Here is a 25620-nt window from a genome sequence, read left to right as displayed (position 1 = left end):
GAACAGAGTAGAGGGGCAAAATCCCCTCCCTCGACCTGCTGGCCACACTTCTTCTGATGGAGCCCAGGGTACAGTTGGCTTTCTGGGTTGCAAGCACACATTGCTGGTTCATGTCCAGCTTTTCATCCACCAGTACCTCCAAGTCCTTCTCTGCAGGGCTGCTCTCAATCCCTTCACCCCCCAGCCTGTATTGATACTGGGGGTTGCCCCAGGTGCAGGACCTTGCACTTGGCTTTGTTGAACCTTATGAGGTTCACACGGGCCCACTTCTCAAGCTTGTCCAGGTCCCTCTGGATGGTATCCCATCCCTCAGACACGTCAACCCCAACACTCAGCTTGGTGTCGTCTGCAAACTTGCCAAGGGTGCACTCAGTCTCACTGTCTATGTCATTGATGGTCATATTGAACAGTACTGATCCCAGTGCAGACCCCTGAAGGACACCTCTTGTCACCGATCTCCATCTGGACATTGAGCCATTGACCACTACTCTCTAGTTGTAACCATCCAACCAATTCCTTATCCACCAAAGTCCATCCATCAGATCCACATCTCTTCAATTTAGAGAGAAGGATGTTGTGGGAGACTGTGTCAAGGCCTTACAGAAGTCCAGATAGATGACATCTGTAGCTCTTCCCTTGTCCACTGATGTAGTCACTCCATCATAGAAGGCGACTAGGTTGGTCAGGCAAGACTTGTCCTGTCTCAAATCACCTCCCTCCATGTGCCTTAGCATAGCTTCTAGGAGAATCTGTTCCATGAGCTTGCCAGGCACAGAGGTGAGGGTGACAGGCCGGTAGTTCCCAGGGTCCTCATTTCTATCGTTTTTAAAAATGGGTGCAACGTTTCACTTTTTCCAGTCACTGCTGGACTGCCATGACTTTCAAATATCATGGAGAGTGACTTGGCAACTACATGAGCCAATTTCCTCAGGACTCTGGGATGCATCTCATCAGGTCCAATAGACTTATGTATGTTCAAGTTCCTCAGGTGGTCATGAACTTGATCATCTCTTACAGTGGGAGGGACTTTGCTCCCCCAGTCCCTGTCTTGAGGTCCATCCATTCAAGAGGTGTGGTAAGAGAGGGTGCCAGTGAAGACTGAGGCAAAAAAGTTATTGAGTTCCTCAGCCTTCTCCTTGTCCCTTGTTACCAGTTTGTCAGTTGTTTTCATCGGCGGGGGGAGGCGGGGGGGGGTATGCTTTCCTAGCTGACCTAATACATTATGTGGAAAAAAAAAAAAAGATTGAATTCTTATTTTTTCCCTTCAGAACACTAAATCAAGTGTTGGCTTTGGATGGTGGTTTCTAGTGCTTTTGTCTGTACTCCCTCCAGAGGCCTGTAGCTTTTGCAGCACAAACCTTACATCAAGAATTTTTATAGCTCAAATAAAGTCTTCAATACACAGAATGAAGAGTATTTACTCACTGCATGGCATTTCTTACTAGAAATTTTCTCACTGCATGACATTTCTTCAGAGGGGTTCAGTCATTGCTAATACATGGTTTTCTGTTCAGAATATTGTCCCCTAGTTAGAGAATGGGAAGTCTGCTTCCCTTCTTGTCACGGTAGAAATTACTGTTGTTGGTCCTCGTAGGGTTTGAAACATTACCTGATTGTTATTTCCTGTTGTAGTATGTCTGATTCATAAGTTTTGGGGGGAAAATAGGGTGTTCTGTGCTACTTCAGTTAGAATATGATCATACATATTTTCTAGGTATTTGTTACTGAAATTATGAGAACATGCCATTAACTACTGCCAGCACTAAGTATGCAAACCAAGGAGTGGGGTATTCCTGCATTTTTGATGTAAGGTTTTGAGTAAGTTTTAAGTACAGTATATTTTTTACTATTAATTCCATCTTTCTTCTTTTTAAGATTCCAGATTCCATCATCTCTCGTGGTGTTCAGGTGCTCCCACGTGATACAGCCTCCCTCAGTACTACTCCTTCAGAATCTCCTCGTGCCCAGGCCACCTCTCGTCTTTCCACTGCATCCTGCCCAACACCAAAAGTAAGCACACTTATGCCTTGCAAGCTCCATGCTCAGACATATACTCTATCAGATTAATGTATTGCCTCTGCTGAACAAGGTTGGTTCGCATGCAAGGGTTGTATCATTCTAAGTAATAAATAAATGTAGGACAGTATAGTTCATATCATGTGTACTGTTGCACAATTTAGTATGTGGGTCCACCACATTATGGTTACTGAAGTTTCATGTTATCTCTTGCAATATCAATCATGAATATGAAATTGTTAACACCTTGAATGTCTTTAATATCCCCAGGAACATAGATAATCCTGCCACTGAGTAACAACATTAAGCAAGTACTATTTTGTCGAGAAAATGTATGTGCAAATTTCTAGCCTGGGCTGGGGCAGTTCTGTGCCCCACTTAGTTATTTTTCAGTTTAAGACACTTTCAAACCAACTGGTTTTGCTCAAACTTAGATATTTGCTGCCTGACATTTGGAAACAAAAACCAGCCTAAATTGAATAGAAAGTTTTAATGCCAACCTTGTGGGATTATTATTCAGTTCTTACTGATTACGCTATACTATTTAATCATTGAGGTGAACTCTATTATGTGCTCTTTTTATCCAACTTTAAATAGCATACATCAAAAACTAAGTGAATTGACCAGTGGCAAGGCCTGTACTGTTCACCTTGTGCAGGATTCCTTTCAGGAGAAGAAGACTCTGTCTGAATTTGCTTTGTGCGTTCACATCACTAAGATCTTTCTGTGGTACCAGATGCTGACGTACTAATAGATCTGTAGCAGATGGCAAACAATAACATTCTTCCTCATCTAATTCATGATCCTTGAAGATTATTCTGCTTGCTAAAATGATTGCCAGCATCTGCTAGTTCTTCTTTCCTGCTGTCTCATTCTTTTCTGTCAGCAAACAAGATTTATTGGCAACCACCCATAGAAATGTTTTGGTTTAGCCTATTGGATTGTTTTATGCAGTACTCACCTTCACTGTAATAGAATCAAAATTATTCTGAATGACAGCATACTTGAACTTCATTATATAGTCTACTTTTCTTAAGAAGATGTTCAGTGACTTCTATCTGCAAGCAGTTCCTTCATATTTTTACTAAAAAATTGTCACTTTTCTGATGCCTTAAAAATAAAAACTCAGAGCTTCTGACTTAGAACAGTCAGAGCAGAAGAGCAGAATACAAAACAGAGAAACTGCACTGAGTTTTATGCCTGTTGACAAAATAGAAGTCTCCAAAGGAGACCAGTAACAGGCATAAAAAAGGGACAGCACTGCTAAGAAATAGCTCTAGATGAAGCGTATATATTTTCATCAAGGCTATCACAATGGGAAGGAGTAAAGCTTATCTGTTGTGAAGCAGAATGCACTCCTCTAGACTGTCTTCAAAGATTCAGAGATTACAGAAGGAAACTACAAGAACTTTTTAACAGATTAAAAATCTGAAACTCTTTTTTGGGAAATTAGTTAAGATGAGGTCTTAGCATAATTGGATCATGCTTTGGTATTTCATGTTAAGACCTGTTTTTCATGTATTACTGCGAAATCAGGTTTTGTTCAAAATGTGTGAGACCACACCAGTTTTATAACAGGAATTGCCATGCAACATATAGCTAGTCTAGTTTTTCTGTGATGTCTTTTGAAAGTGGCTGGTACAAGCTGATATAGGGAAAGATCTAGGAAAGCCCAATTGGAAAATAAACTTGAAGAGTGATCTCATTTGTTCCTATTACCTAGAGGTTGGATTTTGCGCAAAAGTGTAAGCTTCTTTGCCACTTAGAGAGCTCTTGGTTCATTTTACTTGATACTTTAAAAAAAAAAAAAAAAAAAAACAAACAAACAAAATGCTCATTACATTTTTGTTCAGTCCTTTTCAGTACCCTCAAGTTCTCAAACATCATCTGAATTTGTCAAGAAATATGGTTCATTCATATACTTCAAGACTGTCAATATGTCTAAATGTCTTAACTTCTTGTGTTTTTCCTTCTGGATCCTGGCTTTCTAATAATGCAATATGAATTAAATTTACATTGGACCTCTTGATCCACACAGTAGTAAGAACAAAGATAAATTGTACTTCAGCATCCAGTTGATAATCCAGGGTGGGTTTTTTCCTTCTTTAATCTGCAAGTGTGTATCTTTTCAATATCCTCATTTGCTGGTTTAGGAACTTATTTCAGGGCTCTAAAACACGTATATATGAAATGAAACAAAGGAGAGGAAGTTTCAGAAAAAAAAACAATTTTGTTTTCTTTGATTATAGGTATTGTTTGGCATAATGGTCTAGCTGTAGAGCTAGCGGCACTGTATTTCTTTGTCAACTACATACTCCAATTTTGTTGTACCATTTTCTTGTAATTTTTTGTCCTAAATGTACATAAAATCTTATATCTCTCTTACTGAATTTGCTGAATAGCAGAAAGTTGTGTGTGTGTCTCATTAAAAAAATCAAGCTTCTGCAATGATGGGAGAACCTCTATTGAATGAATGTAAGTAGCAGGTTACTAATGCATGGGGGTATTGGAGAGAAGATATGGCAGAGTTCATTTCTAATACTCCTCACTGATCTGTTAGGAAGTCTTTACCTTTACATAATTATATTTTGGAAAACCTAATGTTGTTTATGTATATACACACAGATCATGTAGACAGAATACAACATTTAATTTTAAATTTGCTTTACTGTTTACACTTTATCTTCCATGTTTTCTGAAAATCTTTGTTTCTAACAAAGTAGTAAGTTATGAGTACTGAGTTTGAACCTTTATATCTCAATCAGTCCTCAAAAGTTTAACTTCCTGATAAAAGAACTAATTATATTTTTCACTGTAGCCTCTTGGGAGGTCAGAACTTCTCAAGACAAATTTCCTTTGGGACTACTCTGTCTATCATTTGGTACATCCTCAAAACTAAGCAAACTTGCTTTTGTTAGCTTTTAATAAATCTCTGTAGAACATCTTCCTTGTTCTCTAAATTGCATTTGAGTTTCAAGCAAAATCCACTGCAGCTCAAAGAGCATTTAAACCATATTTATAGTAGGTGGATTCAGATATAGAGGCCATCTAAGTTCTACTCAGGGGAAAACTGCACTAACAGTCCTCCCTTTTTCAGTCATTCAACCATAAAGTTGATAGTGATTGTGACAGATATTTTTATCTTCTACGGTATAGTTTTGATCATTTTAAAGTTTTACTGCTTTCTCAACAAGGTTAGATGAATTTTCTGAATACTCACATGACAAAAGTTTAGGATGACGCAGTGTGGCTTGCAAGTTTTTCTTGTACATTTCCAGTAGCTGCTCAGATTCTGAGATCTTACTGTATTTTTGTGAATGCTTGTGCTCGACAATTTCATGAAGTTAAATGCAATGTCCTTTTCAGATACAAAAGCAATACACTAGCTAGTGTAAAATATCTTTTACAAATATGGAGAAATTTTTTTATGTGTGCATTAATGTTGACTTTTGGGGCTTTTTTAAATTTATAGTATAAAGTTTTAGATCTATAACTTAAAAGAATATATCCAGAGCAAATGACTGAGTCATTCCTTCAAACTTCTAATTTTGTTCTACTCTTAGGGAGATGATATTAGTATAAAAGAAAATTACAGCTTTCAAGTTGAAGTCTTCACTTCTCCCATACATAAATGACGTAATTGATATTTAACTTTTGGCAATGTTGTGTGTCAAAGTCAAATGAAGCAGATATAGAAGACCAAGGACAGGTTTTAAATTATCACCAGGAATACATTTTAGTGACAAGAGGTGTTCAAAGTATTTCGCTTTGCAAGATCATCAGTCTCACTGATGTTCAGTTCTTTCACTTCAATGTGCAGTTTCTTTCAGTGTTATCTTTGATCATGAAGGATCCCAGGGAACTTGTTATAGTACTTTTAAGATGAGAGCATTCTTTTCTCTTTCCGTCTTGCTACTTCATTCCCCACTCTTTATATTCCACTTAAGAAAAATTCTCCCTCTACTTTACTTGCTGATTATCTGTCCATTCCCTAGCTATCCAATTTTTAGTTACACTGAGTCAGATGAAACCCTTGGTGGTTAAGTCACATCCTTACATATTTGTAGTTGTGATAGATAGCTTTTAATTCCTACATAAGAAAAGTATATATGCTCTGTCTTACAGCTAAAATGAGCAAGCAAGGCTACTTTTTTAGATTCTAGCAAAATGGTCATTTCATCTATCCACCACTCCATCCACACCTTCCTTGTAGCATAGTACATTTAATTCTGCTAGTTGACCACTTTTTGTTACTTTCTATAGCTGTCTCCTATTAAGAACTGTTATCTTTATAATTCATAAGTTGACATTCACCTAAAGACCTAATATTGCTAATATAAAAAGTATACTTGTAATTTATGTAAATGTTTCAGTTGCAGAGAATTTCTGAAATTAAAAAGCCTACAAAAATACATTAAAGTTTTTTTTAAAAAAAAAAAAAGCTGATGAGAATTATTTGTGGCAAAGAATATTTTATTATCTCAATCATCTTTCATGCTTGCTGCCAGTGAAAATGATGCTTTGAACACCTCTGTCATGAACCATAGCTTTAATGTTGAATATGCACATTGATCCAAGTTTTCCACGCAATCAAATGAGTTACAAATTAATACTAAAACTAATTATGATATATGTTTTCAGTTTAGTGTTGTGACTTCTAATATACAACTACTGTGTGAAGTAGTGACATGAGCAGATGGGAGCAGGTAGAGTTGGAAAGATGCTTTTGTATCAATTATTGTTACAAATTTTTTCATTAGAAACATTCAGTATTTTTCAGTAGAAGAAAGATCAGGTTGCTTATCAGAAATTCTTAGTTAATAATAAGATGCTGTTCAGGACATGATTTGTAAAGCTGTAGTTTTATCCATACGGTAGATATTTTGCATACATTGAGTGTGTTAAATTTCATAGTTTTTATCTTGATTCCTACTATTTCTTCTTAAGGTGGTCATCAAGGTGAAACAATATGGCAAGTACGTGAATATGTTTTAAAGTTTATACACATACACTAAATTCCCAAGTAAAGTTTTTTTCTATTTATTAATTTTGCATATGCTGTAGTTTTTTCTACCTAGGAACTTGCTTGAGTGAGTAGCAAGTGCTTTGGCAGAGCTATTTAGCTGTGATATGGTTGAGGAGCATGGAAGAGTGGAATGGATTTTTTAATTTGTTTGGATGATCTAGGTAGGTGAAATCAGACTCCAAGCACTACAAGGTTTTCTTGCTTTTTCTTGTAAAACACGTAGCTGTTTATAGACACAAGGGCTTAGTTAGATATTTGATCCTGCTAAAAATTCCAATGTCTTCTTGATTATTTCTGGGGTTTATTTCCTCTTAATTTTTTTCAGTGCACATTCCAAGATCACAGAAAATTATATTTAGTGAAAAGAGATGTTGAGAGAATATATATTGGAGTAGAAAGCTAGAGTTGCCTTAAGACGAAAAATCCTGCTTACTACTGCATCTCAATTTACTGTATCTTCTCAGGTTCTCCTCAATACAGTGCAGCAGTGGTTTTTGAAATCAATTGCTAATTAAGATACTAGAATATTTTCCATATAATCAGTGCCTTTTTTCCTCACTGTTGAAAGTATGTTGTCCTCGCAAAACATGTGGATGATTGAGTTCTAACAAGTCTTACTTTTAGTTTACATTTTGGTTAAAACCCCTGATCATTTGTTAGTTAAAGCACTAAATGCCACAGCTTCAAAAGTGAGACATTGCAACTAAGAAAGAAGCAGCTTGTTATGCTTGGGATATCAAAAAAACCCAAATACAACATAAATAATAAAAGCAAAGTCTACTAAAATCCTTACTAAAATGAAAGTTTCACTTTGTAGGAAGGTTGAAAAATCTGGGTGTAGAGTTTTGGAGTTTTTTGTTAGTACCAAAATAGACCCATCAACAAGTTTATGCAGAGTTAGAATAAAGACTTGTGTCATCAAGTTTAAGTTGAACACTGAATTTCAGTAGAGGCACTTTTTTGACGTCATTTTATTCATTGAATATCTGTTTTTCAAGTAGTACTGTATTCATTGGTAACCAGAGTCTGTATTAAATAGTATAGCAGTGCCAAAATCCAGTTCCCTTCCTTGTCTCATGCCCAAGAACTGTTTATAGCAGCGCTAAAGAAGGATATTAGAATCATTGGGAATTGGCAGCCAGAACAATTCTTGAATTCATAGAATCAGCTATGTTTTCAGACCTGTTCTATACTGAATCGTATGAAGAAGCTCTAATGTGCAAAATTTTCCTACATTGCTCTTTCTTAGTAACCAGCTGGTATTTTATTCAGCAACAGAATTCCGTTCTTTTCCTGACTCCAGTGAAACTTTCAAACATGTCAGAAATAAGCTTCTCAGTCTTTCCCTGAAAATAATTATTCTTTCAAAGTGTAACTATTCTGCATGTGTATCCCTCCAGAAGAGAATAATAATTCAGTGCAGACATCCTGACTCACACATGCATTGCACGAGTTCTGATCTGTGTATGCTAATGGTGCATCGTCTTGTCAGTTCCTCCTTGTAATGTTTTTTAGAATTAGCTTTGGGAACAAGAGTTTTTGTTTATTGCTATGCTTCCTTCAAATTCCATGTGTTTTTTTCAAATTCTGATAACTTTAGTTCAGCATTACTTTAAGAAGAGGAAAAGATGTGCATCCTTCTCACATTAGTTTTCTTTTCAGTTCCTATCCAAAAAAAATCTCTGGTTTGAATTCTGATGTATCACAAGATTAGGGTATTTGGGGTTGGTTTATGGTTTTTCTCCAGGCAGCAATGTAGTTACATCTGCCTTTCATCCAGTTTCTTCATTTAGAAATTACTATGAATGCACCTCTACAGAAAATATTTGCTAGCTCCATTTTAAATATATCTAGTTCTGGTCTTGTCACCAATGCTTGTTGAGTCTGTTGGTGCCTGGTGATCATTTTGATGTCTTGCTGGAGTTGGCCTCCTGGAGCAATATTGACTTTCCATCTCCATTCCTCCTCTTTTCCTTGGGGATATTAGTTCTTATTACCTGTGCCAATTGATTTATTTTTGTTTCTTTATGAAATATGGTTTCAAGAGTAGAACTATGCGTCTGTGTGCTGAATTTTCATATAACCATATGTTCTATTTGTAGGAATTTGATTTTCCACTGCTCTTCTTTTTTAGTATCTCAGTTCCCACTACTCTGTAATTTCAGCCATTCATACATTAACCTGATTTTAGTCAACAGCTCAGGTATGGGCATGCTTGCTTCTGTTCCTGCACTGACTATTGACATAAATAATCCACGTCACTTACTTGCTGTGTTCTTTTTTTTGCTAAAAGGATCAGAAATTTCAAAAACGTACTTGCAAGGATAGACTACAATTCTCTTTCTTCTAGTTGTTTCTTTTTTATTATAGTAAATAATTTAGTGACAGTGTAGCAGAGTTCAATGCCAGATATTATAGGAGAAGTAAGTGGTGTTACTTTAAAACAGAAAGGATTTCAGCCATACTTTCATCTCTACATACTCAAGAGCACAAAGATACATGCATTCAGTAGTCTGTCCAGCATTAAGCCATCCATACATGCGTACCCACCTGGTCTGGTCAGGATTGCTTGAAATGATGTATACGATGTGGGACACCAGCTATCAAGTCCTCCACAACTTCTCTAGGTTTATTCTTACACTGGTATCCGTTAAGTCAGTGCTGGATGTGCCTTTTATACTCTTCAGGAGCTAACAGTTAAGGGGATATTTGTCTCTCCATCCAGTTCCACCTCTTGAATATGTAAGATTTGCTCGCTATCCTGTGTTCTCCTTATCTAAACGTGCTTTTTATCATTACAACATCATCTCTCAGTGGCTCAACTCTTTGTTTTGGTCTGTAAATCATTTTAGGTTGTCTTGTTTTACTGATTGGGTATCCCCAGAAGCTGCATGAAGTGCTGTGAACTAAATGAACTACTAATCTGTATGCTATCAACACATTTTTCTTATATCCCTTCTGCTATGCTTTCTGGTGCTTCCATATCCATACATGTACATTTTTCCTCTACCACTCTTAATGTATTCTGTTAGTTATTCAAGAAGTATTCTTATGCAGAAGTCTATATTAGCTTGCTATTGAAGCAAGTCTTGTCCTGATATCATATCATGCTTCTGCAGATACTCTGTTTCATGTGTACATGCACCCCAAAGTGCTGTAAAAAGTAATGGTAGTCTAGTAGCAGCAAGCATTTATGTTCACAGGAGCCAAAACTGAAATTTAGACCAGTAAGGCTCTTTCAAGTCATGCATGTTCCTGTGGTTAATGTATCATCTGCAGTAAAAGTTCACTGGTTCCATCACAGAAGTAGGTAGCACCTACCTGATGCAAGATGTGAGAGAGAAGCAAGAATCTAAAGCACAGACATTGCTTTTCCAATGGATGATGTACATACGGAATTGCCTTCAAGTTGTAGGTCCTTTAGCGAGGGTACAAGTAGTCCCTGAAGTCCATTTTCACCTTTGAAAAGTTTTTTAGGAAATAAGGAAGTTAAAAGTAAATGGCACTTCCTGGTTTTGTGAATCTTATCTCCTATTTTGGGCAATATTGATACTGTTTAATGTTGTAATATGTAATACCATCTAAGACTGGCAAACTAAAAATAGTTTTCCCCTCTGCACAGCTGTCTCCAGCATAGTTTTAGAACCTTGCTATCTCATTGGTCACTCTGCACTCAGTGGCCTTTGTGCCACTGTTGGCCTTTTAACCTAAATAAGCCAGTCTTTTCTTGATCATGTATTTGTTCCTCAGATAGACTTATAAAAGGGATGCATAGAAACTTTCATTTTTATGAATTAACTAAGTCAAACTCCTTCATTTTCATCCTTTCAAAAAAGACTCTTTCAAAAGCCTTTTCCTTCATTTGTTGTAGATTTCACCTTCCTTGTTGTGATCAAAACTGTGTATCTGCTTATATGAGATTTTACTGGTCTTTTGTACAATGGACTTATAATCTCTGTCATTTCTCCAACTGTCAAGTCCTTGCCCATGTAGCAAAGATGCTTTTTAGCTCAGAACTTTTTGTTAAATTTGATCCATTTCTTTTACAGCAGTCTTCAATGTTATCAAATACCTGCTGATGAGATCACTTCAGTTTTCTGTAATGATGATGCCTTCAATATTTATCTGAGAGCACTCCTAACTTTTGTGTCAAAATCATTATTGAAAATGCTAGATAAGGTCAGTTTCTACATCACTCATTTGCAAACTATGTTCATAACTTCTCTTCCACCTGTTCCTCTTTCAGCAAAATATATTTTTACCTTCCAACTAGCAACTTCCTTACCTTCCCAACAATTCTATTTTTACTTCTATATGTTCCTGTCCTACATTTCATCTATTTATAAGAGCAGCTGCCTCATCAAAAGTAATATGGCTTTATAGTAATTCTCATTGATCACTATGCCTTTGTTCCCATATCGTGTATTATCATCTCTAATCAAAATTCAGGCAAGGTATTACTTTTCATTACTTAGTTTACCATTGATGTCTTCCCAACCTCAAATTATAACATTTCTACTTCCTGTTTGTATGTTTAAGAAATCTTTTACTCCTTGTTCTAAATTCCTTTAACTCCATTTTGTACTTAACTGTTTCTAGCTTAGGCAAGATAGTATCTTTTATTTTCATGTCTGCCAGGCTCTTTGTCTAGACCTAGTAGCCTTCTTGGCAATGCTTTTTGTTCTTATCCACTCAGGAAAACAGAGTCAAAGTGTTTCAAGATTTTATTTTGGCTGGCTGTCAAAGTATCTTCAGTTAGAATGTTACTTTTGCAAAAGGCTGATGAAAGGTGTCATTTGTGTCCCTTGGTAGATAAAACTGTTGATGTTGATACAGAAAAGTATATTTTTCAAGATCAGTCTTAATTTGAATTGAGTACCTGTTCACTTTGGATTTATTGCATCCATATTAGAAACACTTCTCACTTGAGAGCAAATCTGTCTTTATGTAGTCAAACAATTAGGCAATTTAATTATAGTATAAAACTGTGAAGTCATTCTTGATCTGATGTGATAACAAAAACAACTATCCAGAAAGCTAGTTGTTTATCTAAAAAACAGATTGAGCCTGAGTGTAAGGCTCATATAGACCATTTACTGTAGAATATGTGTGTCATCTCCTGGTTTTGCATGGAGCTTACAAGATATTTTCTACAAGACATAGGAAACATAAACCTTATCTCAATTTTGAGAATTTTTTCTAAGAACTCTTTTATATCAAGGTCCTGTTTCTGGTATCTTTTTTGCCCAAGCAGATAGGCTTTCTCATTTACAAAAATCTAGTTCTCAGAATCATGTTACCCTTGCATTTACAGGTCAGGACAGCAATGTGTCAAATATGAATATAGTCATTCATCTATTTGTCTTTCCAAGACAGAAAAGACAAGACATTGTCTTTTAGGATTTAGCAATCACTATAGGAATTTGAGAGTTTCATTCATTAGGTAGATTCTTACATCATAGTGATTACCCAAGTTTTTGAACTGTATCTATTTTTAGCAAGTATTTCCCCAGAAGGCTTCGAAAAAAAGGTACAAGATGCTTTCTCTTCAGCATTCTTCTGCCAAGTTCCCATGAATTATTTCTTGGCTGGGAAAGGAGAACATTCATCCTACTTAGTATGTGCCCTAATGCTCTCGCTTATACCTGTTGATGTGTGTAATCCTCATTCTGTGCCTCTCTATTCCTCAGGATTATTGGTTTTGGAAAAAAAAAAAAAAAAATCTGTGCATATGTGTGTACACATAACCTTTTATCCCAGCTAAGCCTAGGTACTGTGCAATCATACCAGAGGAATATGTGTGCACTATGTCAATGCTGCTTTACTTGCTCTTTCGGTGTGGTTCCACTCTATATATTCAAAGTGAGATAAATGACAGTTTAGAGCACCTCAAATGAACAGTAGCCATTTAAGCAATGAGATGAGGTAAGCCCTATAGCAAATTTATCCAGAAAGGTTGGAAAACATTATTGTAATCCCTAACATGCCGAGTCCATTCCATTAAATAGTTCTGTTAAATTGTAACAATCACTAAGCATCAACAAACAGTACTAGGAAATGAGAGAACAATGGTAATGGAAAATGTAATGGGTTTTAGAATAAAAAGAACAGTTGTCATAATCTTTTGCCCAGCCTTCTCGTAAACAGCCATTCTGTTTTTGAATAGAGTTCATCCTGTTGAATTCAACGTCTCTGTCTGCTTACACCTTTAACTACCTCCTTTCTCACAATGTGTGTTAGAAGTCCTTTATTTTGTACTTCATATAAGGTTTAGGTCAATGCTTATTCAACTCAGTATTCTGAATCTGCATGGAGAATTTAGCATGTGCTAAGTGCATTGCCAGTGTTTGAGAAAATTCTTATTTAGCTGTGCCACTTTTTGTTTAGTAAAATATTGATCATAGGTTGTTCTCCCTGTTTTTAACTTTCAGTGTGCAACAGGAGAAGGGAGAAGGCACTGTGGTGCTCCAGGGAATAGTCCCATTTTGAACATCAGCAATCAGTTTAAAGAGGTTTTTTTGTTCCTTAAAGAGATTGTGTAAGAGAATAGTATTTTTTTTCTATATTTCTGCCTTTGTAAAATCAAGAAACTGTAGCAGCACAAATCATGACAAAATTCTGATGACATGGTAAAACGTGAGTTCGAAATTATGTGCCCATGAAGATATGATGCCATTCACAGATGCCTCAGTATTAGGTGTTGGAATATGTTCAGATGATTAATAGTAATGACAACGATTGAAGAGAATCCCCGTGTTTATTACACTCAAGATTTATCTTTAATGTCTGAAATGAATTGCCCCTAATTTGATCACCAATTTAGTTTCATTTTAAAAAGCAAAATACATATTATCTATTTAAAAGGGACATTTATGAACAGGGTAGAATTTGGTTTCTTCAATTAGTCTTCAACAGTATATTTGCTTGTTTGAAAGGAAAGGAAGTGGTTATTTATCTGTTTCTGATCACTTTCACAGTAGCATTGCATATTCTTGGACAAGAATTACTATAGGCATTTATTTATATTTACATTTACTGAAACCTGCATATATTTCAGTAAAGAGCTTTTTATTTAAACCAGCAATAGTGGTGACTGTAGGAATGTATTTACAGGAAAAGTCTATGACAAATAGGGATCCCTAAGGTGAGAAATTCAAAGCACTTACATTTGGAATATATTTCTCTCCAATGACGGTGTTGGAAATTGGGCCTCCCACTTGAACATCCTACAGTAGATTTATGGAAATCATCCCATAAGAAATATTAACAAGTTTGGCAAGATTTCAAACCAGCTGTTGGCAATCTCTTTGAAATTTGCACCATTCATCACAGTTTATTTATTAGGACTGCTTTTTTTCTTTTAAAAAAAGGTTTTCAAAATGTGAGGAATGCCTTTGAGGAAGGAGTTCTATCTGTTGGTATGGCAGTTCTTTGCAACACTTTATTTGCTTTACAAAGGCAGCCTCCTTGGACAATGATTTCATTCAACAGCACCGTCAGTGTGAACAAAGATTGACTTTGGTCACTTCCCAGGTTATTGTTAGTATCTGGCCATGTAAAGGTCATATTGGTTTAAGCTTCTGCAAAGTGAATTGAATCCTGGATCTTTCCACCTTATCTTCATCTTCTGAGATTATTGTCTCACTGCTTTAATCATATGTTTCCTATAGCTTTAATGGACACACCCTTTCCCAGTATCCTTACTTCTCTTTCACTGTTGAACTCTTCAGGATGTGTAGATGTAAGGAAATACATGTGACAAGAAGCTTTACACGGTTTTCTAAACAGAGCCCTGCCTACTCAAGAAGATAAAGTACAGGATATTACAGATATTTAAGAACAACCTTTAAATGCACTTACCCTCAAAGAGGTTTTCTCTTCCCTTTAGAGACCCACTGGCCCATCTGTTTCAGAAAGACAGGATCTTGCTTGTTGCACTGGGCTGAAATGCAAACATCTCTCCCTTAATTTTGCAGCTAAAAGCGATGAAAGAGAGCAAATGTCTTAGGTGGTTTGCTTTATAACCTAGCTGTCCCACGATCACGTCACTTCTAAGTGACTTTGTTGATGCAACAGCTTTCACCATGACCACCAAGGTATCTTTGATGGGAACTAGCTTAGTGTCTAAAAATGCTTAAAAGACACTGTCCTCCACTTAAATATAAACAGCCCTGCAGCTTTTAGAACTTCAGTTCAGCTTAGGACAACAAGGCAAAAACAGCACATTCAGAAGTGAATTGTCAGTTTGGGAAAGGTATTCAAACACTCAAAACTTCACCTAGGACTTCCTGTGTTTTTATGTTTTCCTTAAACGTGAACAACTTCTCTGCTTTTCAAGACAGATTTCTGATATATGTTACAGGTGTTTGGTTTTTGAAAAGCTCTACCAGAAGCGTGAGATGCAAATTCTGCTTTCCTTTGTGGGGGAAGCCAGAGAATAAATGAGACTGCAGTCATAGGCAGGGAGCAAAATGTACCAGCAGCCAGTGAAAAAATGTTCAAAGCAGGTCTGAAATGAGAGGATTGAAAGTATTGAATTAAGGAGAAACTGGATGTGAAGGTTGAGTGGTGGAGGTCCAGTATAGAGCAAAGCAGTATTTGTGGCTCTTGAGTGATGAGACTGCAGGTCTTAGAGTGGTTTGAAGAGTAGGAAGTAGCTTGGCAGGAGGCAGCAGTAGCTTTCTGAGAAAAGAAAGGGCTATGGTCAGAAAGAACTGGGAGAAAGGTAGCCTTGAGTGGGTAGAAAGGTTTAGGGAACTTTAGCTGTGTGACAGGAGAGTTGTGCGACTGAAAGCTCTGAGACAAAATGGGTCTGGAAACCCTACTGTAAAACTTGGTCCCTATATGTTTGTGCATACATGTCCCCTATATAATAAAGTGAAGCATACATTATTTGAACTTCTCAATCAGTTTGCTTGGAGCAGTCTGGTCTTGATAGCACACAGCTCTGTGCAGGCTGATTAAGCCTTCTGGTCGCCAGCATTCTTGACAATCAGTGGGAGCCCTTTGTGCGATTTCCGTACCATTCCTGTTGGGCTGGGCGTGCCTCTGCCAAGAGTAGCCATTCAGTTTTGTTACTCATCATTTATAATCTCTTCAAGTCTTGGACAACATAAAGCCTGTGTATTTTGTTAACTGCATAGTGAAAGTAAGCACCCAACTCTCAGATGCCCAGAGTTTCAATTCAAATGAGATTTAGTATATTAAGTCACTAAGAATAGTGGCATAATACGTAATGTTTATATTTATTGTAGTCTGTTTTACCCTGGCTGTGCATTTTACCTACCAACTGATCTGATTTCTGACCATTAATTTTTCACTGAAGTAAATAGATATTTTTAAAGAACTAGGCTGCCACATTTGGTGTAAAATAACCAGTGTATTACAAAATATCCTATAAAGGACATGGTTACATTGTCTTTGCCATTATGTGTGTTAACAGAGCATTGATCTAGTGGTGATATTAATGTACTAAACTCCAAAACTGCAAGAAAATTGCATTACTTTTTACCACTGATTCATCCACCTGCACCTGTTCCCTCATCTGCACATGGAACAGTATGAATAGTAGTTCCCAATTTAAAAAAAAGCAATTAAAAATTTAAAATTAAAATGTGGGTAGTGAGAACAAAATTTGTGATAGTATGATAATGATGTTTTATTGGCATTCATTAGCATTCATGTACATTATGCTTTTGTAGGTTTACCATTTTCAAGAAGTGCAGCAACCCTAATAAAACTTTTATGCCATACTGCAGTATAATTCATAGGCGTGAATATGTTTATTGGTTGATGATGTATGTGTTTGTTATAGGAGCTTGTATTCCCTTTGTTTGAAAATACTTCCCATTTATTTAGGAAGCCCCGTCTAATTGGTGTTTGTCTGGCCTAAAACTGCAGAAGTGAAAATACTTTCAAGTGCGAGTCTATTTTTCATGCATGAATGTAAAAGTTATACATAATGCATTTTTTAACTTAAAAGGAATTGATCTGCTGCAATATTAAAAATATATTAAGCTCTTTGTTAGCAGTAGAAACTGCTCACTTGATGTAGAGCATTGTTCTTATTAGAGAAATGTAGGTGGAGTTCAGATTTCTGTATCAGAATTTGTCACTGTTGATCAGGAAAGTAAGGGTTGTAAGAAATCCCACCCATATCAGTAATTTATTATGTAGTATTTGGATATTGGCAGTCACAGTCCCTAACATCAAATTTGTTGACAAGCAGTATGTAATTACTTCACTAAGTAAATGACTTTTTGCCAGCCATGGAATATTTACAGTTTATTCCTTTTTTCTGGATGTCACTGTCCTTCACTTATCTCTAGTTTGTTGTATACTGTGAACTTTGACAAACATGGCTAAGGGCCAGAAAAAGCATTCTCCCTTTTCATAAGATTTAATCTCCTTTGGATTCACTTCCCTTATGTGATCTGGCCAATACATAAACTTTTTTGTTCCTGGCCAGCTGATGTAAAACCATTGCCAGTTGGGTTATCCTTTTGAGATACGTTTCTCTGTTAATATGAACTGTGTGAGAATTTGTGTGAGAAATTTCAAGAACATTTTTCTGGAACAGAATGGTATAATAATATGCATAGTATAGCTTTTATGGTTTCTCTTCATCAACTTGACCCCCTTCTTCTCTAGGAGGAATTGAGGAATCTCCAAGCTTCTGATAACAAATTGCTGATGGCTCCTAAATATCCCTGTAGTTAATACGCTGTATTCTTTCAAAGTCCCTTCATGTGGGGGATGTTTGAATATATTATGATTTATATTTAGCTTCTCTTCTGTAAGTTTTTAATGTTTTTGTCTTCTCAATGCATTTATCTTTAAGATCATTTTAATGTTTTTATACATCCACCTACCTTTTCACTGAATCATAGAACACCTCTTTAAGATATGTTGGACTGGAGAGAAGTTTATCCCATTGTTGTTCTTCCATATTTTGCCTTGGATAGTTGAACAGCCCTTGGGGGGAATAAAAAACAAACAGGAGTGTGCTGTGGAATTCTGCTGAAGGAAGTGAACCAAAGTAGGAGCATCATATGGACAGTTATGCTCTAGATTTCGAAAACTGATTATTCCTTTCTTACCATGATGCCCTGTCTTTTGAGATTAAATGGTAACTGGAAGGAAGGTAATGGCAAGTACAACTGCGAAAACAAGGGAGGTCTTCTTTCCTCATATCATGTACAAACTTGTGAATGTTACTGTTTCACGTCCAAAAAACTACTTTAAAAAGGAACATCTTCGTAAATATTTCTTGACGGTATGTGTAGTCACATTGACAAATATGATGCAAGCAAGTTTCATGATTTAGAATTCAATAGAGGATATTTACACCATTTAACTGCACATCCCCTAAGGCAACTAGGTTAGGAGCACAAGGGGACTTTTACTTAGGTGCAATGACAAGAAGCCATGGCTAGGAACTAACAGGGACTATTTTGGTCTAAGAAAACAGAAAATGTTTGTCAACGCAGTTCTCAGGGATATGTGAGATAACACATATGACAAATGCAAAAACATTTATTTGCAGACCCAGTGATGTAATGTTCCACAAGTAATATTAATCGTTTTCTTCACTCACCGTTCATTGTTGATTTCTGCCATAGTGGTCAAGTGGGAGAACAGTTACATTTTTCTTATGTGTACAGCAGATAATCTGAACTTGATTTGGACACTGTGTAGTATAATCTCTTGCTTTTGATTTAACATGTTTCCAACATCACATGCCCCGGCCACTGAGTAAGGAACTTACCCTCTTTTTAAACCACTGCTGTAAACAGTTTCCATTGCTAGTGTTGTATTTATTCAGTTTCAGAATTAAGTAATTCAATCATATCAAAAAGGCTTTGTCATTATGAACCATGTATGTATTAGCCAGGATTTTGGAAAAAAGTCTGACAGAGGTTTGGCTTTTTGGTGGATGTGGATGTGAAAACACATTTCTGAAAGCTTTAGGTCCTGCAAAATCCCAATTTCTTTGTCAGAAGCAGTAAGCAGGGATACTTTAGAGTAGCAGCGACAGGGTATATTATCAGAAAGGGGAAGGAGTCTAAGATGGATAGTGTTAAGTATTTGAGGCTGTTTCTCCTGTCATGGAATTCTTCCTTTAAATCCAACTAAAACTAGAATCTCAGATTAGCCAGTTGTTCAGAGCTGTTCTTTCTTTATGATGAGTATAACTGCTGGTTTATATATATTTAAGGTTAGGTCTTTTAAATTCTTTTTTCTAGACTAAAATCAGGGATTAAGATAAACAGGTACATTTCTAATGCGCTCTATTAGAAGGTAGAGGAATAATAATGAAGCCATATGTGAGACTTCTGCTTAGAAAACATTAAGCGTCTGTTCTTTGGTACCTAGGTCTTTCACTTATCTTCTACCAAGTCCATTAAGCATATTTGAGCACTCCTCTTTGCTCACTGTTTGTTTCTGGTTTCCCTGCTTCTTAAGTGTTCTTCCACTGGCTTCTTATCTCATTCTACTCCCATTGTAACTCCACCTTGTTCTTCAGATATCAGGATAGGGACACCTGTAGGTAATCTTTAGCTATTAACTCCTACTATTATTCCCTTGTGAATAAGAAAAGGATGTAAATCTAATGCATTTTTTTTAAATGTCAGTGCGTTATACCCTGCTGGTTTCCTAGAATGTTCCCTACACAACACCTTTCTTCCTTCATTACACTGAGTATCTTCATTCTCCTCCTTCAGAATGTTCTAAAACCCTCATGTCTTTCAGGTGATGTTTTGCCAATAACTACTTAGTGTTGCTCCTGCCTTTAATCCACTCATTTAGCTTGTGTTGTGGTATAAAAAAAATTTTAAAAAGTAAAATCTGAGGCAGAAAGATTTGTTTTCAATGTCACTGTTGAGGTTCTTTTTATTAGTCCTGTGTTTTGCTTGGAAGTACTGTTTTCATTTTACAAATGGGTAGTAGAAAAATCAAAGGTCTCATTTCTAGATCACATAAGTGATGCGGACAGAAGTATACATACTTTAGATTAGAACAGTTACCTGCACATCTTTCATTCTAATCTTTTCTAGCTATAAGTGTTCATCTGTGATGGGGTTCTTGTATCTAGCTGAGTTACTGAAAAATAGAGCATAGAATCCATGCCATTTTCTGGAATACTAAGTTATCAGTCAACTTCTAGAACATCATACAGGAGTTGACCAGAGTGAGATAAGGATATACCTGAATTCCTTTCTGTGGCATTTGCTATAGGGAAAAAAAAAAAAATTTATTCCTACTACCCGTTGCCTTCTTAGTGATACCCTGTTTGATCCCCAGAACAGATGTAGTAGAATTTGTGCGACACTCGATTCGCTCTGATTCATCTTTTGAGAAGCATCCAGGTTGTGTTCTGCAAGGTTCCTGTAGAAAGCATGTTATCATTAGGTATATTAACTGTGCCATGGATGTAAAACAAGAGTTGACCTTAGACTATCTCCTTGTAATTTATATGTTCAAGCATTTATAATTTCATTGCTCGCAGTGTACACATTGCATATGTATTCCTTTATACATTTTGAAGAAAGAAAGAGTAAATAATGTCAGTTATATGCACCTGTAATATCTCCAATCTCATTTCTGACTGAACCCTAAACCTTCAGCACAACTTGAGCAGCCACAATACCCACATTGGTAAGTAATAGAAGAAAAACTTTTTCCATGAAGTGCAATGCATATTGCTGTCACTTAGAAATTTTCCCCCAAGTTTCTGTGGTATGTAGCATTTTTCTTAATGACCTAGTTCCATGTCATTATGTGAGATTATCAGCATTTGTTTTTTCTTATTTCTTACTTTTTTATAAAAAATATTATTTTTGAAAAACGTTTCAAATTAGTAACATGAATTGGGGTTCTATTTGATTATGTCTTATTGTCTGGGACTGGTAATATCTCAACCAGGGTACTGGGCCAAGCATCTTTGCTCTAACTCCTGTTGTTTTCTTTTCATATAAGGATCTTTTTTGCCTCTTGAGGTTTCTTTCTTTTTATTTTTTTTAATTGGTAAAAATACAGCAACTAGGTTACAAGTGCATATATTTTAATTGAATCTGTCTTCTAATGGAGACATATTTTATTTGAGAATGAGTTTTTTCTTGTTCAGTATACTAGAATTGCTTGGAGATGTGCTTGGAGTCCCATGACAATAATAATGTGGGTGTTTCACTTCAGAGTTCAAAACAGATACTATTTTAATGCCATAAGACCAGGGAAGGAAAGCAACGATTTATGTAAATGTTTCCAGTGTATTTTGCTAGTGGACATCCTATCAAACAAAATATTTAAATTGTTATTATATTAATTAATTGAATTATTTTCTTGTGAATCATGTGCAAGTAAAAAAACCATTCAGTTGACTGTGTTTTGAATACGAATTTCTCCATTTTGCATGGGTCAGGTGAAAACAAACAGGGCAATCTAACTTGTGCTCTTGCTAGCGTGCTCCAGAGAGCATAAAGCATCATTGAATTTCCATGGTTCATTCAGTCTTTGGCTTCCTTGCTGAGATTTCTTAAAGAAAAGACAGTTAATGTGGTTTGAAAGGGTTCACCTCAGTTGTGTGGGACTGTGTTTTACATAAACTGTGAAATAACCATCAGATAATAAAAACTTTCAATTCAGTCTTGACTCAGACTAGAAGGATATCCCTGAAGTCATTTTTATTGTCATCTTCCTCTCTGCTTCAAATGACATGACACAAGTTTAATTTATCAGTTAAAGAGGCTTATTTACTGGATTCAGCAATTCTGAAAAGAACTTTTGCTGTAAATGAATGTTTACTTTACTTGCTTCTAAGAATATGAAGCGTTTTAAGCAGCTACCTTATTTGTTTCTTCCATCCTCTGCATCATCTAGGAAAAAAATGTATATAATAATGGTAGGAGATGTTGGGGGAGAGGTTATATATGTGGTATGTTTAAAATAAAAATCTAATGTTGGTCTGGCATTAAAATTTTCTGGTTGGGCAGCATAATTTTTAACTGGGAATCTTGATAGCAGTGGCTAAAATCTCTAGGCCTGGGTCAATAGGAATCTGTATTGCATTCTGTCAGGTATCAGTCATGATACTTGCCAGGCCTGATACTCCCAGTTATAGCGTACTGTGATCATTTGATTTGTAGAAGGTATAGGGTGTTTTTTTTCTTCAGTTAGAGTTTTAGGACTTCATTGTTCTTCATATCCAAATCAGATAAGTAACATGTATTCTTTAAAAAATGTTAGAGAATTCAGCATGCAACATATGTGCCAGATTGGTAATATATTGAAATAAAAATGATCAACAAAGCAAGTTTAAAATGCCATGATAAAGCATCATTTATTCCAGAAATTAGAGTCTGTGTCTTTGTCCTCTAGAGGTGTCTCAGAGAGTCAAATTGATGTCTTGCATGTACTGCTAACTGATTGTGTGGAAATTTTTTTAAGTTCACTTTTTCTTTATTCTTCTGTCTTTTTTACCCATCTTCCCCCATTGTAGCAAATTAGACGGCCGGATGAAAGCAAAGGAGTTGCTAGTAGAGTTGGATCACTCAAAGTAAATATGTTTCTAACCTTTATTTTGCAAGTTTTCTTCTATAGCCTACACTTTTCCTTTTGAAGGGGGAGGTGAGGGGAGGGAGGGAAGGGGCTTTTCCATTTCTCACCATCCCATCATTTTTATTTCAGTATTCTTATTGCTGTTGGGTCACATTTTGTTTGTTTCTGTGCTACACATAGAACAACCTACTGAAGGCAGGCTGCCAGTTATTTAGCTTTGAATGTCACCACAAATAAGAGGTAGTAACAACTTTCTTGAAGTGCCTGTAATTTGGTGATCATGATTAAACCACTTCTCTGATCTGTGCTGTTTGTTGTCTCTTAACTGCCTGTTACATGGAGAAGTGACTTACTCATCTTCAGACTATTGCTTCCCATCTTGAAACATAATTAAACTTTTATAGTGCTCACACTGTTTTGCATTTAATTCTGCAAAAGACCATTACAAGAGAGTTGAATATTTCATGTATATCTAGCCTTTAAATCAGAAAAAAAATCATAGTAAATAAGGAGGAAATGAGAGAGAGATTTATGTGAGGCTAATAAGAATGGAGCCACTCTTTGCTAATAATTAGTCCCTTCTGCCTTTTTAATGTTTGTACAAACGTACTCAGATATTTAGAGCACTTAACAGAACAGGCAGATATCTAAATCAGTACCCACCATGCATAGTGTTACACCCTAATAAATGTTTTAAAACACAGAATGTAATCTATACGAAGATGCTGATCATATGCAGTCCAAGCCATTCTGTTAAGGTTCCATCTCAACAGTTGCCTTTTTTCAGCCATCCAATTTTTCACTTTTTTTCCACTTTATTTCCTTTTAAAACTTTCTGAAGCGCTAATTATTTAATTTTTCTTCTGCACTCTCCTTGCCTTTCCTGCCTTCTTGGTTTTTGATCTTTTGTTTTGGTTTTGTATGTGCATATTGCCTTTGTTCCAGGACAAGCCATCCCCTCTGTTCTCTAACACTGCTGTACAGCTGCTCTTTGTGAAAATGTTATTTCACTGAGCATAAAGAAGGGGAGGGGAAGGATTAATTATGCACCTCTTTCCAGTAATGCCACCATTTAAATTGATCTCAGCATAGAAAAAGAAGCCAGTTGCTATTTGTTTATACAAGTTATAGCTAGAGGCATCTGTAGCATTCCTCACTGTCTGTGAGGCTTTATCTTTTCATCTTGTGTTTTGGGAAGAGGTTTTAGTTACAGTGTAGATGAGAAGAGCACTGTACATGAATGAGGCACTGTTTCAGTGGGAGACGTTCAGGACCACTGAATTCACATGGAGGAAAATGCAAGACAGCCACAGTTTCTATGCTGTTTTTGAAAATTATGTATGTAATTACTGTGACCTGTGGATTTTAATGGGTCATCACATACAATTCTAGATGTGTAATGCATATACATATGCAGAAGATGTAGCTATTTAGGTGGTGGGATTCACCTGTTATTTTTATGGAAACCTTATTTAGGATTATTATTTCTGTATCTGATTGCCCAGGGTTTAATTTCACAACCCAAAATACATATTTAGACACAAAATCTTACATGAATATCCTTATAGAAAATGGGAAGTCCTAATTGAGGTTCCCAAACATGAAAATTTACCTCTAAAAAGTTATTTTTGATGGAAATAAATTCTAGAACATAGCCTTACCAGTAATCAAGCAAATAAGTAAATAAATGAACAATGTAACAGAGATTCAGTAGCTTTACAATGATCTGTCCCTTGATTTTTCAGTTTTTTTCCTGTACTGAAAAAAGGGCCATGTTAATCAAGCAAAAATATCTTGTTTCCATATTCCGAGTTTACTGAGCTTGTATGTCTGTGTTGATCACAGCACTTTGATGTCCTGAAATGTTTTGCCAGAGGCAGTGAGAAATGTGTTATTCTATGATTTATTAAAAAAAAACCCAGCAAACCAACAACAAAAACAAAGAACAAAAGAAAAAAAAAAGAGGTGACAAGAGAACAGGTTGCTTTTTCAATTCATTTTCTGATGTTTACATGTAGCTCCATCGAAAGCTGGAGGAGCTCAGAGATCACCTAGAAGGCAATGTCAAAGGATGCTCTCTCCGAGTAAATGTACGATTTCACTCGGTGATCTGTTTTTTTAAAACTTCCACTGGCTGGTAACACCAAATCTGATTGGTTTGTCCTCTCATACCCATCTTTTTCCTTTCTCTCTCTCTTTTCTCCCTTTGTGTTTTCTTTCTTTTCCAGCTGGGGTTTCATTTTAATGTGTGTGAGAAACCTGACCTAAATGCCAGGGTTTGTTTAAAAGAATATCCTACTACATTTTAATGAATGCTAATCAAACTGCTTGGCTTTACAGCAACTAAAAAAATCCCTTTCCAAAATTGAAGTTGCATATCTAAAAGTTTTCCATATATTAAATTTTGCAACGAATAAAATAGATATCCTTAATTTAAAGGATAAAAATATCTTCTGCCAGTGATTGATAGCAGTGATATCAGCTGTGGCTGATATAAGGTAACCCAAAAGCATATAGGTTCATATGTACCTCTGTCTTTGCCTTTAATTTTTTTGCATCCCTATTTTATCTCACAAAATAGGTTAATATTTGGTTGAATGCCAGCTATGCAAATGTTGTTGCTTGGTTTTTTAGCAGCATAATACAAAAAATTCTGCAGCATATTTCTCGTGCATTAGGTTTGTTCTTTAATGAAAAAAAATGTGAAAAAAGGATTAGGATCTAGTGTATTAGTCATAAAACCCCTATGAAGTTGCCCATTTTTCACAGAAATATTTAATAAAGCAAGTCAAATCCAAGATAACAATACAGACAGCAGTAACTCGTGTTTAATAGTTCACCTCATAAATGAAGATCAGCTTTTCAGCAATTCTATAGAAATGAGTTTAAGCCACGTAATTTAAAGTATAATGAAAATTAGAAAAAAGGGACAGTTGTGAGCATACTAGATGTGAAAGTTAGTAATCATTTATCCCTTTGCCCATGCATCCAGTGAAGATTCTCAGAATAATTTCTTTAGA

General features: G+C 36.0%; 1 protein-coding gene across 23 annotated transcripts in view; it reads left to right on the top strand.

The window, feature by feature from the left end:
• GPHN (gephyrin) overlaps window positions 1-25620 on the top strand; it is a 303525-nt gene that overhangs the window by 201915 nt on the left and 75990 nt on the right. For 17 of the 23 annotated variants that reach the window (XR_012628894.1, XR_012628893.1, XR_012628892.1 and 14 more), the window contains 2 exons: window positions 1876-2010; window positions 22542-22598. Coding sequence is in view for 20 of the 23 variants with exons in the window: in XM_074868123.1 (XP_074724224.1) it covers window positions 1876-2010; window positions 22542-22598 (192 nt within the window). In the remaining 3 variants the exon portion in view is untranslated. Of the gene's footprint in view, window positions 1-1875; window positions 2011-22541; window positions 22599-24618; window positions 24691-25620 lie in introns of all 23 variants that reach the window. The other 6 variants (XM_074868126.1, XM_074868120.1, XM_074868124.1 and 3 more) reach the window with 2 other exon arrangements.

Source organism: Strix uralensis, chromosome 4, assembly GCF_047716275.1.
Source record: "Strix uralensis isolate ZFMK-TIS-50842 chromosome 4, bStrUra1, whole genome shotgun sequence".
In the NCBI taxonomy this organism is placed as follows: Eukaryota; Metazoa; Chordata; class Aves; order Strigiformes; family Strigidae; genus Strix; species Strix uralensis.
The sequence above is the reverse complement of the archived record's forward strand: the minus strand, read 5'-3'. Positions and strand labels throughout refer to the sequence as shown.